This window comes from Maniola hyperantus, chromosome 6 (genome assembly GCF_902806685.2).
Source record: "Maniola hyperantus chromosome 6, iAphHyp1.2, whole genome shotgun sequence".
NCBI lineage: Eukaryota > Metazoa > Arthropoda > Insecta > Lepidoptera > Nymphalidae > Maniola > Maniola hyperantus.
In genome coordinates, this window is record NC_048541.1 from 8,250,841 (window position 1) to 8,265,682 (window position 14,842).

Genomic DNA, 14,842 nt, shown 5'->3' on the forward strand with positions numbered 1-14,842 from the left:
GTCTCTTGTAGGGACTTCCACAGGTCATGGTCCTGCGCCACCTGAATCCAGCGGCTCCCTGTGGCTCGTCTGCTGTCGTCCGCCCACCTACTAGTGGGGTTCTTCCAACGCTGCGAGGTCGCCATTCCAGCACCTTAAGACTCCAGCGTCTATCGGTTTTCCGAACTATGTGCCCTGCTCATTGCCACTTCAGCTTCGCAACCCGCAACCCGACAAATTTAAATTTTTAAAATAATAAAAGAAACAACAAAAGGAAACAAACACCATAGAATATAAAAAAATATACCTCCTAGCGTATCGTGTGTCGTGTCGCGTCAGAAGCACACCTATCGGTTTTACAAATTTACTATGGTTAGAGCCCTAGAGACATTAAAGTTGAGTTGCGTGTCGCGAGTCAGGACGCCTTGTGTCGTGTATCCCTACCACCACTAGTACCACTCTACTATCGGTTTCATGCATTTAGTAGATGTGCTTCTGAATTCTGACGCACCGACATAACATTACAAGTTATATTTCTGGCCTAAAACTTTTATGAAATATTTTTTATACCTACTCAATTTGTTATCTGAACATGGGTTGAATTTTGAATAAACTTCTGTTTCAGCTAACGAGATGTTGGTGAATAAGATCGTGCACTTGGCGGTTTTCGTGCTGACGGTGGTGTGGGACTTGCGCTGCGACGCCGCGACTGCTGCCGTCAAGCTGTGTGGTCGCGAGCTCAGTGATTTCATGAGCAGAGTTTGCCACGCTTACAATAGCCCCACCTGGGATGTACCCACAGGTAGGTACTTCATTCTCTTCTTTATTAGGCCTCCGTACCCGAAGGGTGCCAACGGGGTCCTGTTACTAAGGCTCCGCTGTCCGTCCGTCTGTCTAGCAGCGGGTTGTAGGTATATGTATCTCGTGAACCGTAATAGGTAGAGAATTCTTCACAGAATGTGTATATTTCTAATTTCTATTGGCGCTATAACAACAAATAATAAATATTAAAAAAAATTGCCGCCAAACCCAAATTAATAAGTGTAATTTCTTGTAGGTAGGTATGATGGTAGTTACTGAAACCTTCGTGTGCGAGTCCGACTCGCACTTGACCGATTTTGTAATTAAATTTCTGAACTAGCTGGCCCGTCCCGATTTCGCTCAGGTGGAATTTCGGAAAATTCTTAGTGAGCGTTCCATGTATGTTCCATCATCACAAGTAACAACTTTATTATCCTATGCCAAACGAAACCGCACGACCCGTCCGTCTTATTTTTTGCAAGATAAGAGATATTTTGAAAAGAGGCCAGAATAATTACCTATTTATTGATAAGTACTCGTAACATTTTTAACCGACGACGTCGACATAGAAGCAGATTTTCTTAACCGACATCAACAGAGGATAGTTCTCAATTAGTTGTGCGTAAGTTGTATTTTTAACCGACGCGACGCGACTGTGCAACGCAAGTGTTATGTGTTAATTCAGTCTTTATAACATTTGTTTGTTTGTTTGTTCCTATGACGCCTCTTTAGAAACTAAAAGCTGAGCCGATATTAATAGTTCTTGCATCAATAGATTTGTCTTACCTAACTCTAATGTTGCAGTTTCTAAAGATATACCTGCTATACTAAATTTTTAATTAAAAAATACCCAACTGGTGAAACAGTTCTACACGAGTGACAGTGCTGTGAAAATGAAGCGATTCTATTCGTGAGTTTCACACTAGGTACCTACGTAGATAGCACTATATCTACTCGTGTGCCTATACTCCCTCGTATACGTATAGATACGCATTATACAGTCTAATTTTAAGAGAATGACCTTAGTAGGTACATGACCCATAACAATAATATCCGCATATACCTCCCTATAACAAAACAAAAATAGAATAAGTGCTTATCAATAATTAATACCGATATGAATGAGAATGTGAAGGTCGTTATATAATATTGGTCATCTCGAACTGGTCTTACGACTAGGAGGTACCTACTTACCTAAAAAAAGCGTATTTTCTTTTCAGACCCTTTAGATGAAGATTTATTAGTTAATAATGCCATTGCGTTATATTGGCATTATTAATTAATAAATCTTTATTATTTGTTTGTAAAGCCAACTCTTTGTTGTAAACATTTTATTGATGTAAAAAGAAAGTAGGTATTTATCTAAGTATTTCTTCGTACCTACTTTCCTTTAGCCATTAGTGCCTACTTGGTAGGTACTAATGACTAAAGGAAAGAAACTGATACTTGCTAATACTAACTAACACTTGGTAGAAAATAATCATAGTTAAGTTTTAGGGCGTTGTCCGATGTTAATAATAATTAGGTACCTACCTATAGGTATGTATATTTTTATCAATAAACTGCTCGACCTTTTGATTAACATTTCAATACCTACTTATTCACAGGAAAAACAACTGCCCGCATGCTTACCCTCTTATTTAATACTTACTGACCTCTCATACAGTGTATCAGCGAATCAAACACGAAACGATTTCGTGTAACGATCTAATTTTACATGTAGGTATAGGTACCTACATAATATAATCACACAGGGTGACCGGTAAAACGTCACGACTCACGATCCCAGGGGTTGTAGAGCTACTAGGTACCTAGACAATGATCATAATATGCGCTGAGGATGGCCACCGAAGGGGTTTTAGTGGGTAAAAACCCCACAATTTCTCCCCAAAGAGATCAGGTACCTAACTACTTACCTATCTTTCCCCCCTGTCAACAAAAAAAAAGGCATTGACCCGTATTAATATGACTACGATAATAATCGAAATACTATTTTCCTGGATAAACAACTTGATGCTACTACTTGATGAACTAGATGCCTTCAACTTCCTATACCTACGTGGATGCGGGGTAGAACCTGTGATTTTAGCAACGTAGGTAGCACTAGTCTGAAGTTTCGAGCTGATGGCAAAATGACGTAATTTCGATGTTAATGAGACATGGTTCCAGCGCAATAGCAATTTGCGGGACTATCTAAAGTTGGCCTTAATAGATAAGATGTACCTACCTATCAACAAACAATAGCTTTTCGATTGCTCTGTCGGTTGTCGTATTACGAAATACTACCTACACCGCCCCGTTTCACTTGGGATTTTCGAATATTCCATCAACAATATTCTAATTACCTCTGTATTACCATAATAATTATTACATATTATACTTACCTAACATCCCTATCTTTGCGAACTCCGGTAGAACCATTGTTTCTACCTTTCTTACTATTAGGTAATTAGTAGGTATTATTATTAATCTAATGGAAGTAAATTTTGCAGTGATAGAGCAACCTGCAGCAGTATTGCGGCGAAAAAGACGGACCGGGATTGCGGACGAGTGCTGTGTGTTCGGCTGCACGTGGGAACAGCTCAGCTCATATTGTGCGATCAGCGCTAAGTAAGTAGGGAGTAATTTAGGGCCGCGTGCCGGGCGATGACTGTATATTAGCAGCGAGAGCCTCCTCCTGACCGTCCATAGACTAATTTGCACATTTCTTACTTCTTCGAGGCTGTTCTTGAGGTCCACATAAGAAGATTTGCGATTTCTCAACGCTTGACTAACTAGAAAATGATCATCCCGTGGTTCGGTACATGTCTTTCTGCCAGAACCAGGCCTTCTCTTGACGGAACCGGTCTCTTGATAGCGCTGCCAGGTCCTTTGAACTGTCGACCGACTCACATTTAGCATCTGAGCCACGAAGCGTTGACTGCAACCTTCTTCAAGCAGCGCAATAATTTTGCTCGCTTTTATCACTTTATCTATCATTTTTGAGATTGCTTAACAGCAATAACAATACTTTTAAATGTCAAGGACATCAGATAATTTAATAAAAATTGACAAAAAGTTAATTAGAGTCGATATTAACTATAGGGAATTCGCGCCACAAAATGTAGTTAAAATTGTTTTCTTTGAAAACCAGGCTCAGTCAAAAATTTGAATTTGGAATGTACTATTATAAACATTATGGCACTTTTATAACTGGCCAGTAACATGTTCAAATGATATCATACGATGATATCATATCAATTGTTATCAGATCAGAATCGCCCGTGGACTCTATGGAGGCGCACCTGATCGCGGACCGGTCGGCGGAGGCGGCGGCGGCAGCGGCGAGCGCGCAGGCGGTAGTGTCGCCGGCCGTGCTGGGCAAGGCCGAGGCGAGCACGCGGCGCGAGGTGGGACGCAGTCGCAGCGGGTACGGGCGCGCACGGGGCCGCCGGTGTTGGTGCCGGCGCAAGAGGCGCTCGGGCCGACGGCGAACCTCACTCATGGGTAACATGGTGTGTCTCACCTTCAGCGCTTTCTTGTTCTCTGTACTTGCGGTTGTTCCAACTAGGAATATCTAGGTAGGTACCTACAAATTATAAAATTGTAATCCAAAATTCACCAACTGACATAGTCAACGTACAAGTGATAGGTATCTACAGTTCAGACCGCTGCGCTGGGTCTAGAAACTTGATATTTTGTATGTAGGTTATTTATATAAGTACCTAAAGTAAACCCCCACTAAGAAATGAATTATTCCAATTATTCTACATTTCACGCGGGCGAAGCCGAGAGTCAGCTATACACATAATTATTATATGTAGGTACCTATCTGTTTGCGAATTTTGCACTGAAATCAGTTGATCCGGATTGCACAATATACAAGTAGTACGCGACAGGATGAGATGGCAATCGGAGTATGAGGCGGAGGGACGCCCCGCACACCCACACTCGCCCGCAACGGGTTAGCGCGAGGGCTGTGCGGATTGCCATCTCGACCTGTCGCGTACTATACCTAGGTATCTAATTATTTATACATAGGTAAGGTAACGCTGATCGCAACAGCTGATTTGATATGCAGTGACGGACTTAGGGTGACAAGACACAAAATCGTAATAGATGTTCTGAAATGTTTTGCAAAACGCACATGTCCCTGTTGTCGTTTATAAGCATTATGCTGAAATTGCTGCAATATGTTACCAGTATCACTCGCATACAAATAAAAAATACTGGAGAACAAGAAAGTGGCAACTAACACTCATATTAACGCTTATTGCATGCGAACTAACTACTTCATCTAACAATTTAAAATTAAAACATCATCTTTTAATGAATGTGGCTCACCTAGGTGCCAGTGCTAACATACATTAAACACTAATATTTATATTTATAAAGAAGACTGTACACCAAAGACGGCAGACTGATGATCGTGCGGCTTAGGGCAGCCCGGCCCGGCATCTACCTACTAATTTAAAGCCAATCTTTCGAACGACGTGAAGGCTTTGGTCAGGTAGTCTCCTTTAGATTGTTCATGTCACTTCTGTTATTCATATTCATATTTTTCCATTTTTAAATTTAATTATTTAAATAACTTGCGAGTTTCCTGTGAAAATTACTACATATACATACATCCCCAAACTCATAGGTAATGTTTGCTTTGTTATTTGAAAGCAATTACAGCTAACATTCACACCATTAAAATCATGGAGTTCGGAATCAGCTTGAAAATCACCGCGGCTAACGAAATTACTAGGTACATTATTTTCCATCCCCACGATTTGTTATCACTATAAAGCATGAGTTTATTTCAATCAATAAAGATATTTTTTTTGTGAACTTGTGATCAAAGTATAAAATTCCACTAATTGTAAAATAAAGATACAGATAATTTATTTATGATGACCATTAAATTTTATTAAAAAACCTTAGAAAAAAACATACCTATTTAATTAAAATATCTAGAATGCATAAAATCTGCGGTGTTTGTTACTCTTTCACGCACAACTACTGGACGGATTTGGCTGAAATTTGGAATGGAGATAGCTTATATACCCTGACTTAACACATAGGTTACTTTTTAATCATAGAAAATCAAAGCGTTCTCGCGGGTTTAAAAACGTATAACGCGAACGAAGTCGCGGGTATCATCTAGTCAGTCTATGGTATCTACTATCTATCAATAGTCAAGTCCAGTGATCAGAAAAGCAAATTACAAATAGTTCTGAACAATGTTCTGAACGAATTTCATTCAGTCTTTAGATAGAATGAGTTCATAAAATATAAACTGAGACTACCAGCAAATATCTATACTTCTATACTAATATTATAAAGAGGTAAAATTTTGTATAATTTGTAAGTTTCTTTGTTTGTTGTAAGGAAGTAATCTCTGGAACTACTAAACCGATTTAGAAAGAAGTAGAAAGCTACATTATTAGCCATGCCGACGAAGAATGTAATAAGCTACCCGTGCGAAGCCGGGGCGGGTCGCTAGTTATTAATAAGTAAAATTATATATTTTTGTGGCAGGGGCTCATAAAAAATGCCGCGCGCGCTGCTCCCGTCCTGGGGACGGTGTCACCGCTGCTGACTTGGGGCAGGACTCTCAACACTGACCTGCCGTCTGTTGAGCGAGACCGATACGCGTACATCGCAGTCTATACGTAAACTTGGCGCTACTGCAAATGATCGTAAAAACAAAGTAAACAACGTAATCTCGCGTTTTGGTGCACCGCGGCATGTGTTTAGTTAGTTTGAAAATTACAATTCGGCGATTTACTGCAAGAACTCATTAAATGCAAAAATCATATAGAACTCGTGATATAGAACTGCAACTACGAACTTGTAAAGATGAATTTATTTTAATTGCACTTGATTATATTTTGCAATGGATGAGTTCAATGCAGTAAACCGAAAATATTTTCTTCAAGATGAAAGTGCAAACTTGAAGTGCAATGCATACGTATAATTCAGGTAGACTAATATTCGTTTTTTTTAAACAAATACCTTCCTAGCATGTGTTCAAGTACCTAGTGATATAACGTTTAAAAATAAATTTTTCTAAACCTTTATATTAAAAATGCAAATAATTGTACCATGATTTTTTTATAATTGCTAAGTGTGTCCCGAGATTGTAAAAAACATAATACCTACATACGAGTAGTATCATGTATTATGTTTATTACCTCAGTAAGATTTGAATATTTTGTACATTCCTGTGTTAAAAAGTCTAGTACATTTAATAATTAATATTGTGCTACTTAGAAAATTAAATCACTATTATTATGTACCAACTTCTAAATTCCAGATGCAATTGTTGCTTTAACTAAAATAACATAGCTATGTTATACTGTCCATAATAAGAACTGAGCACCATAATAGATGTATTTTAAAATTATGATCATTTTATTTTCTAAGGTTTATGTAACTAAATCATCTACCATATAAGGTTTAAAGATCTCTAACGCATCTGTGATAATTGCAATCGATAAAAATAAATCATTAATTTATGAACTGTTAGGTTTAAAGTATTTCTTTGATGTGTTTGTAATTTGTGTATGTGTTTAAAGTTGTAGATATAATGGTGTTTAAGGATATAGTGACTGATTAAAAAGATGCTGTATCCTATGATTTATTTATTGATTTTGTCTCCAAGTATTAAAAGTTTGAATTACGATAAGTAAATATTTGAGAAATTTACACAAATTATGTTTTTCATTAACAAGAAACCATTTTTGAAAATAAAAATACTAATAGTAGTTAATATTTTGTTATTTAATAATAAATAAAATACATTAACATTTTCCCTTAATCTTCACTAAGTAGTTCCCCGTCTGATTCCTCTATTTTTTTGTGATTCATTTTGGTACTAGGATTATTATTCTTATTTGTAGACAAATAATAGTCTTTAAAAAGTAAATATTTTGCTATAATTATAGCCACTAAAAACACACCTAGTCATAGTGGTCCTTTATCATTATTATTTTGGTCAGGACTGGACTGGTCACTACTTGTTTGCTGAGAGCTGTCTCTCAGTGGCAGCAACTGAAATCTCAAGTGGTTCCCTTTACTTCTCTTCTGCACCAATTGCCCAACTGATTTCAAGTTCTTTTCTATTATCGAGTATATCTTCTCCTAGAACAAAAATGTGAAATAATTATTCCATTTTTAGGGTTCCGTAGTAAACAAGGAACCCTTATAGTATCGCCATGTCCGTCCGTCTGTCCGTCCGTCCATCCTCGGTTAATCTCAGAGACTATTAGTGCTAGAAATCTGTAATTTGGCATTGGTGGGGTATCGTTGAATAGGTCTTTTAAAAATACTGTGGGTGTGGGAACATCATTTATCGATTTCTAGATCTGTTTGTAAAATATGATGTTTTAAAGTGCTAATTTTTATTAAAGTCAAGTGTCCCCCCCCCCCTTTATCAGCCAAATGGTAGAAAAAATTCACAGCAGTAGTATATAATCAATTTTAAAGGAAAACTATCATGGCTAAGTAGGGTTCACAGGTTAAGGAGTTATATCTGTTTTCCTAAGTTAATTATTGTACGTAGATATATATATATATATATATAATGTAGATATATATGTAGATGTGTATGTAGATATATATACTTAAACAAGCCTCAATATGCAACTCATAATATCTACACTATAGATATATATATATATATATATCTATAACAGCATAGATATTATGAGTTGCTTATTGAGGCTAGTTTAAGTGTCCGAAAATCAAAGAGTTCCCACTAGATTTTTAAAAACCTAAATCCACACCAGGGAAGTCACGGACATCATTTATTTGATACAGAGATGGATTTAGCTTACTTTTCATCCCACAAAATCTAAAACTTTCCACGGAATGATTGCAAACTAAAACTTACGTGGACAAAGATGGTAACAAAGAAGAACAAATAATAGTATAGCAATCCTTAAATAAAATACATACTGCTTTTGCTTCTTCATTTTCATGTCCTGATATAACTACTTTGACTTCATAGTGCTTCTCCAAAAGTTTTGCCATTTTCTTAACACTTGTCAGTAGATCATGATCTGCTATTCTTGAAGACAGAGTCATTAGCTTTTGTCCCTTAGTGGAATTACTCTCACGGGCAACCTGCTTCTCTTTTCTTCTTGAAATTTCTTCTTCATGGTACTCAGCATTTGTCATTAATCTGAAAAAATATTTTATTACTACTTCTTTTGCATTTCTTCTTTTATCAAATCAAACATGCTCTAATGCATGGGGCTAATGATAAAGGCCAAATTTGGATCTTCCACAATCCAGTTACAGACCTGCAAATTAACTTTGCTAACCTTATGCAATCAACTGATTGATAGGTATGTGCCTAATATGGAACTTGAAAACACTGAATTTGAAAAAAAAAACAGAATTTAGATTACTAAGTATTTTTTAGGTAGGTAGGTACTTATCACTATCTGCAAATTCTTCAATAGGTTTCCTTACTTTGTCTCTAAAATTATATTTAGTTTTAATCTAGGTGACTTGGGCAAATTAGAAACCCAGACAGTAGGTATGTGAAATCCCGTCCAACCCTCCAAATCCAGGGAAATCTGACAAATGGCAACCCACCACTAATACCACTATAATACTGATCCAGACAAACAGCGTAGATACAGGTAACCATTAAAGAAACATATTCAGAGCCAGTCCGCTGGTAGAAATTGGGTTTTTCTTTTTATACTATTGTTTTGACTTAGACACGTACAAACATTTTGAAAGGTTTTCTGCCTCCACACAGTAACCACATGAATCAACTTTAACTTACTTATAAACCGGCCGCCTAGTTTTCGAATCAGCATCTTGAATTTTTACTAGTTTTAACTCACGTCTTGATGATAAATTCTGGGCATTCTGCAAGTCTGTTATGCTAACAGAATTATCAGCACCGATTAAAGTAATTCTGTTCTCGAAAGTTTTCTTCTTGGGAATGTCTTTACCATCTGCAGTTAACCTTGTAGATATTGTTCGACATTCAAATAATTTTCGGAAAGCGACCAATTTATTCATAATATCTGGAGCATTAAACTATTTTATTTATATTATATTGTTATTTTACTCATCAATGAAGAATCAAGAAAATTCTGATGATGCTTCGACTTCGATTCTCTGTTTGTATTCTTTTGTATTACTGGTCTGTGGTTTATTGTACAATTTGGACAGGTTGTATTTATTCTGAGATCATAGTCTGAGATTTCAGCATATCCTTGAATGAATGATTAGGTACCTACCTACATGAGCATACCTATAGTAGATAATCTATGACCAAAACAGAAGAAAAAGAGGCCCCAGGCCCCCATGGACCTAGAATACAAACACCATTCAAACCACAGATATGTCCAGATATGCAACTAGCATGGCCCCCTCAGTTCCTCTCGCTCAAGCAGAGGTACTTACTTGTGAAATGTTATTCCGTCTATTTTACGTTCGCTTCGGCTATTGTAGCCTAGTATACTGCAATCCACCATTGCACAATAACTTCAAAAACAAAAACAACAAAACAAATTAATTATTTCTTTAAAATACTTGAGTCAACATAACCTCACTTCGCGTTGTTTGCCAAAGTCTCACGTACAAATACATTTTGGCAAATAAAAAAAGTGGCCACGGTGATAAGGACAAAACATAATCAAATCATTTTGTCGCGTTCTAATAACAGTAATTGTCACAATAGGGCTACTTCTAATAGTCCTTGTTCTGAGTAGTGATACATACAGATAAGTAGTGGGCCCCCTAATACTCGAATTTTTAATTAAACAACATTATTTGACGTTTCCAGTGCTACCAAATTTTTATGAAAAATATAAATAGTGCTGGGGGCAACAACATAACCACCAATCCAGTTGGTACAATAGCTACGGGTAACTTTAGAAACGTGTCAAATATTGTGAGTCGATAGTTCAATGGAATTAATGGTTTATCCTGCTGTAAATTATTTAATATCATCTAAGAATACCTTTTTACTCAATAAAAAACATATTTACGTAAATCATATTCTGAAATCCCTTTTTTAAAGCACTATTATACCATCTCTGTCTATACTTATCTTATTTTATTTTAGTAATTATTTACTAGTTTTATAATGCTTCTTCTTTATTATTCTTGTGGAAGTTCAATCTAAAATATAGAAGCAGGATTTGGTTCATGGACTCATTCATATGTTACAATACAACTGAACCACATACATCACTAACATCGTAAAATAATATGGTATCATTATTTTACGATTTGACATATTTAGCTAATGTAAAAGCTAATGCAAATGTTGTTTAATAAAAAATCCGACTATAGTCCCTTTTGCTCAAGCACAGGTCCTTACTTGTGAAATGTTATTCTTTCAATTTTATGTTCGCTTCGGCTATCGTAGCCTAGTATAGTTACTGCAATCCACCATTGCACAATATCTTCAAAAACAAAAAACAACAAAACAAAATAATTATTTCTTTAAAATACTTGAGTCAGCATAACCTTACTTTACGTTGTTTGTCAAGATCTCCCGTACAAAATACATCTGGACAAACAAAAAAAGTGGCTACGGTGATAAAGACCAAAAGTATCATTTTTGTCACGTTCTAATTAGAGCTAAAATGAATTTAGCTCTCTCGCTCTATCTGAGGCATAGGCATAGGAGATCTCTCTATGGCAGAGAACCTTCATTCTACCAACTTTCACTCTATGAAGAGAACTAATAGACCATAGACAATTAAATTTTGAAAGAGTCTGACTCTGTTATTCTGGTCTGTGGTTCATAACTTTGACGAAAAAGGAAAATATCCTTCTTTCATTCTTTCAGTTTTGACAACAGGGAAGGCAATCATGGTTGGTTAAATATTTTTAAAATCTAACAATATCTTTATAATCTTTAAATAAACAGTATTTTACACTAAAATAATTTGTTCTATATCGTTTCAGTCGGCCCACAAAACATTCATTATCAAGCGGAAGCTTGCTAAGAAATTAAAACAAAACAGACCAATTCCTCAATGGGTACGAATGCGCACTGGAAATACTATCCGGTAAGTATTTTTACAAGTATAGCGTGTTATTTTATTTTGAAACATAAATTAAATATCTATATTGAATTTGAGTCTATAATATTATTATAGTAGCCAGTTCATAGCTTAATTAATGAAAAGGATTTTGTTTTGGAGAAAGGTTTGATGTTTCTTGCTAGTCTTGCTACTGGATCTAAATAATTTGATCGAATTCCTACGTGAATAAATAAAGATAAATAGTAATACCTAGTAAATAGATTTGCTATGATTGTTTAATAGGCTAGGTAGGTATATGTATAAAATTCATGTTATTATTATACATAGATAAGTACCTATATGTAACTTTAATCTCATCTTTTTATTATAAATTATGCCAGCCTTTTGTTATTTTCCCACTGCTTACTGGTTATAATAATTATGTACTTAATTATAATAATTCTACAAAATAAGTATATTGCGTACCTGCTTAATGAAAGCATATGGGTACCTACCCTAAAAGTCCACCATGTACAGTACGTGGCAGAAATCAATGTACATCAGCCTGTAGAATGACATTTCAAAACTGTTCGTCATTTTTGTAGAGCATTGTCTCTGACACTCATACCTATATGACGTTTTGTCGGTCTCAACGACAGAGACAATGCTCTACAAATCTGCTATATCCTTTTAAAGGTTGATTGTACATTACATTCTGCTGTGTACTGTACTGCAAACAAAAAATTTTAAGCGTTGATTGATGGAACCACATAACTACAATAGGGAGGCACATAAACAGATAGGTACTATAAGAACTAAAACTTTAAAATTAGATATTCAAATTTAAAGCAACCTTTTTCTTACAGCTACAACGCTAAGAGGCGTCACTGGAGGAGAACAAAGTTGAAGCTGTAAGCTTACTGGCTGTTAGTAAATAAATAATGTAAAATCTCAACAGTGTTTTCTTTTAAAGTTGCTTTCTATCTTATGTAGTGAGCTATAAACAAGTGAAGACTTAAAACTATGATACAGTATTTTGTACAGCGCTAACTCTTCTACTCTCAAGTGTTTTCCATCTACCTTGCTCATCAGTATGAATTATTTATGCTATTTGATATTATGACCATTACAATGTCTATGGTATGTCATTGACTTGATACTTATCTATACTAATATTATAGAGGTTGTTTGTTTGTAGGAAGTAATCTCTGGAACTACTGATCCAATTTTGAAAATTCACCAGTAGAAAGCTACATTATTCTGAGTGATAACTATATTTAATTTTATTTTAAAATAGAGATATCTAAGAAAATTGTAATAACCTACCTGTGCGAAGCCAGGGCGGGTCGCTAGCTTCTGATATAAACTCCATTAACATAAGGCTTTGTGAATTATTCCCGTTGAGTCACAGTGTGACTCAACAAAAAAATCGGAAGAAAAATAATGTAACAACAAAATTACACAATAATTCCGTTTCCGATACAGTAGTAGACACGTGTTTCTGTGTACACCCGAGGGTGGCTCCAGCTCTTTTCGCGTGATACAGGTTAAAATTTTATTAATACAAGGTTTAAAAGTAATGAAACAAAATATAATTACTTATATAGATAGATTTAATTTATCCTTATTAATGTGTATAAATACATAATTGTTTTTTTTTTACATAATTTGCCAAGCTGTACTTATAATAAATTATATAGGTATCACAATTTTAATACTGACTAATCAGAGACATTTTAAACTTTTAAACCCAGGAAAAAATAAAACTATGTCAAGTTGTTTCTTCTTTGGGGTCACCATCTGTTGCTTGTTGCTTCTGCGATTGTTTAATAAGTTCTTGTAATAATAATTCATTGTCTATTAGTTCTAAGCTACCTGTGGCCTGAAACAAAAATAATGTAAGTAAAAGTTAGCATTTAAAAATGATTTTTTTAAAACTACATATTAGAAAGGCCTGTGCTTGACTGCAACCATACCAAACAGTAGGAGATAACAGCCTAAGGTGAAGCGTGCCTGCCTAGAAGGTGCCTATTTTCTTTTCAAGATACCAATATTTTTAGCTAGCATGAAAACGGAAGGGCATTCCATATTCTAGCAGTGTGCATTAGAAACGAAGCGATTTGCTTCGCACGATCCCTAGGAATTTCGACTGCAGAACTTGGCGATACCTTTATAGCAATAATCAATTTTTAAAAAGTACCTACACTCAATCGAGTTGACATGATACAAGTATACACACTAAACTACTGTTATCTGATGGTTAAAGATAAATAATTAGTTTAAGTAGAATTATTTCTATTAATCACAGGTTGAGATGGCAATCGGGGAATGAGTCGACTGTCGAGGGGATGCCCCGCACACACGCACGTCGCCCACACCGGGTTAGCGCGGAGGCTGTGCGGATGCGCAGGGCGTTCCTACCCCGATTGCCATCTCGAGCTGTCGCGCACTACAGGCAAAGAATACTAAAAGAATGAGTTTATTACCTGTTGTGCGCTTACAGAGCGAGCCATCAGTTTCTGCAAGTATTTCTCTCGCCGGTGTTGCTCGCGTACACTTCGCAGGCGATCGAAATCGTCCATGTCAGGGTCTTCGCCATCGCCGCCATCCACTTCATCCACTAAAAATGTAAAAACCAATTTTTATTACAATTTACTATTATGTTAATATTGTCAATTATATTCAACACTAATCGCCTTGACGAATAGGTACATATACAGGACAGGGTGATATATATGACATGGGTCATTGGGAAGAAATACCTACCCACATTGCCTACCTAATATTTTTTTATTCGTACCAAAAATATTCTTCACTTATTTCTCTTTAAGAGATCTCTACCAGTGACCCTTGACAGTGGGAGAGGTTTGTAAAGGAAGAAGAAAATAATTTTGAGTAAGCTATAGTTATTTTGCATTTAAATAATGACTCGTACAGGCTTACATTTCTCAGAGATGGTGTGATGCTTGTTTCTGGTGCCATTCATAATAATAGAAAATGGCAGAAACAAGCATCACCCTTTCGGAACACACAAAGAAATTAAAAACGCAATAATGGTTTGTTGTGTGTCACTCAAAAATCTACCATTTTAG

General features: G+C 36.0%; 4 protein-coding genes across 10 annotated transcripts in view; 2 read left to right on the forward strand and 2 right to left on the reverse strand.

Moving 5' to 3' along the window:
* The window catches only part of Ilp3 (Insulin-like peptide 3), a 30,346-nt gene extending 22,963 nt beyond the window's left edge, over positions 1–7,383 (forward strand). The window contains exons 3-6 of one of the 4 annotated variants that reach the window (XM_034969785.2): positions 605–781; positions 3,273–3,390; positions 4,031–4,274; positions 6,286–7,383. In XM_034969785.2, coding sequence (XP_034825676.1) covers positions 613–781; positions 3,273–3,390; positions 4,031–4,274; positions 6,286–6,423 — 669 coding nt within the window. In that variant the 5' untranslated portion in view covers positions 605–612 and the 3' untranslated portion in view covers positions 6,424–7,383. Of the gene's footprint in view, positions 1–604; positions 782–3,272; positions 3,391–4,030; positions 4,275–5,157; positions 5,652–6,285 lie in introns of those variants that run through there. The other 3 variants (XM_069499338.1, XM_069499339.1, XM_069499340.1) reach the window with 3 other exon arrangements.
* Positions 7,384–7,509: 126 nt separating this feature from the next.
* Positions 7,510–9,921, reverse strand: mIF3 (mitochondrial translation initiation factor 3). The gene is made up of 3 exons (XM_034969787.2): positions 9,548–9,921; positions 8,707–8,932; positions 7,510–7,890 (listed from the first exon to the last, which is right to left on the reverse strand). Exons 1-3 carry the CDS (start codon positions 9,787–9,789, stop codon positions 7,714–7,716), a joined length of 645 nt encoding a protein of 214 aa, XP_034825678.1. The 5' UTR covers positions 9,790–9,921; the 3' UTR covers positions 7,510–7,713.
* A 1,531-nt stretch (positions 9,922–11,452) lies between these two features.
* On the forward strand, positions 11,453–12,705 carry RpL39 (ribosomal protein L39). The gene is made up of 3 exons (XM_034969789.2): positions 11,453–11,598; positions 11,692–11,795; positions 12,617–12,705. The coding sequence occupies exons 1-3, from the start codon at positions 11,596–11,598 to the stop codon at positions 12,663–12,665; spliced, it is 156 nt and encodes a 51-aa protein (XP_034825680.1). The 5' UTR covers positions 11,453–11,595; the 3' UTR covers positions 12,666–12,705.
* Positions 12,706–13,342: 637 nt separating this feature from the next.
* The window catches only part of LOC117983283 (bestrophin-4-like), a 34,087-nt gene continuing 32,587 nt past the window's right edge, over positions 13,343–14,842 (reverse strand). For all 4 annotated transcript variants that reach the window (XM_069498998.1, XM_034969780.2, XM_034969779.2 and 1 more), the window contains 2 exons: positions 14,237–14,370; positions 13,343–13,632 (listed from right to left, as the gene is read on the reverse strand). In XM_069498998.1, the coding sequence (XP_069355099.1) occupies positions 13,522–13,632; positions 14,237–14,370 (245 nt within the window). In that variant the 3' untranslated portion in view covers positions 13,343–13,521. The remainder of the gene's footprint in view (positions 13,633–14,236; positions 14,371–14,842) is intronic.

Coding starts and splice junctions, on each gene's coding strand:
- mIF3 (XM_034969787.2), bottom strand. CDS start 9,789: ATGAATAAATTGGTCGCTTTCCGAAAATTATTTGAATGTCGAACAATA. Junction 8,933..9,547: donor ACTAGGCGGCCGGTTTATAA/GTAAGTTAAAGT, acceptor ATATTTTTTCAG/ATTAATGACAAATGCTGAGT. Junction 7,891..8,706: donor AAAATGAAGAAGCAAAAGCA/GTATGTATTTTA, acceptor TTTTTGTTCTAG/GAGAAGATATACTCGATAAT.
- RpL39 (XM_034969789.2), top strand. Junction 11,796..12,616: donor CGCACTGGAAATACTATCCG/GTAAGTATTTTT, acceptor TTTTTCTTACAG/CTACAACGCTAAGAGGCGTC.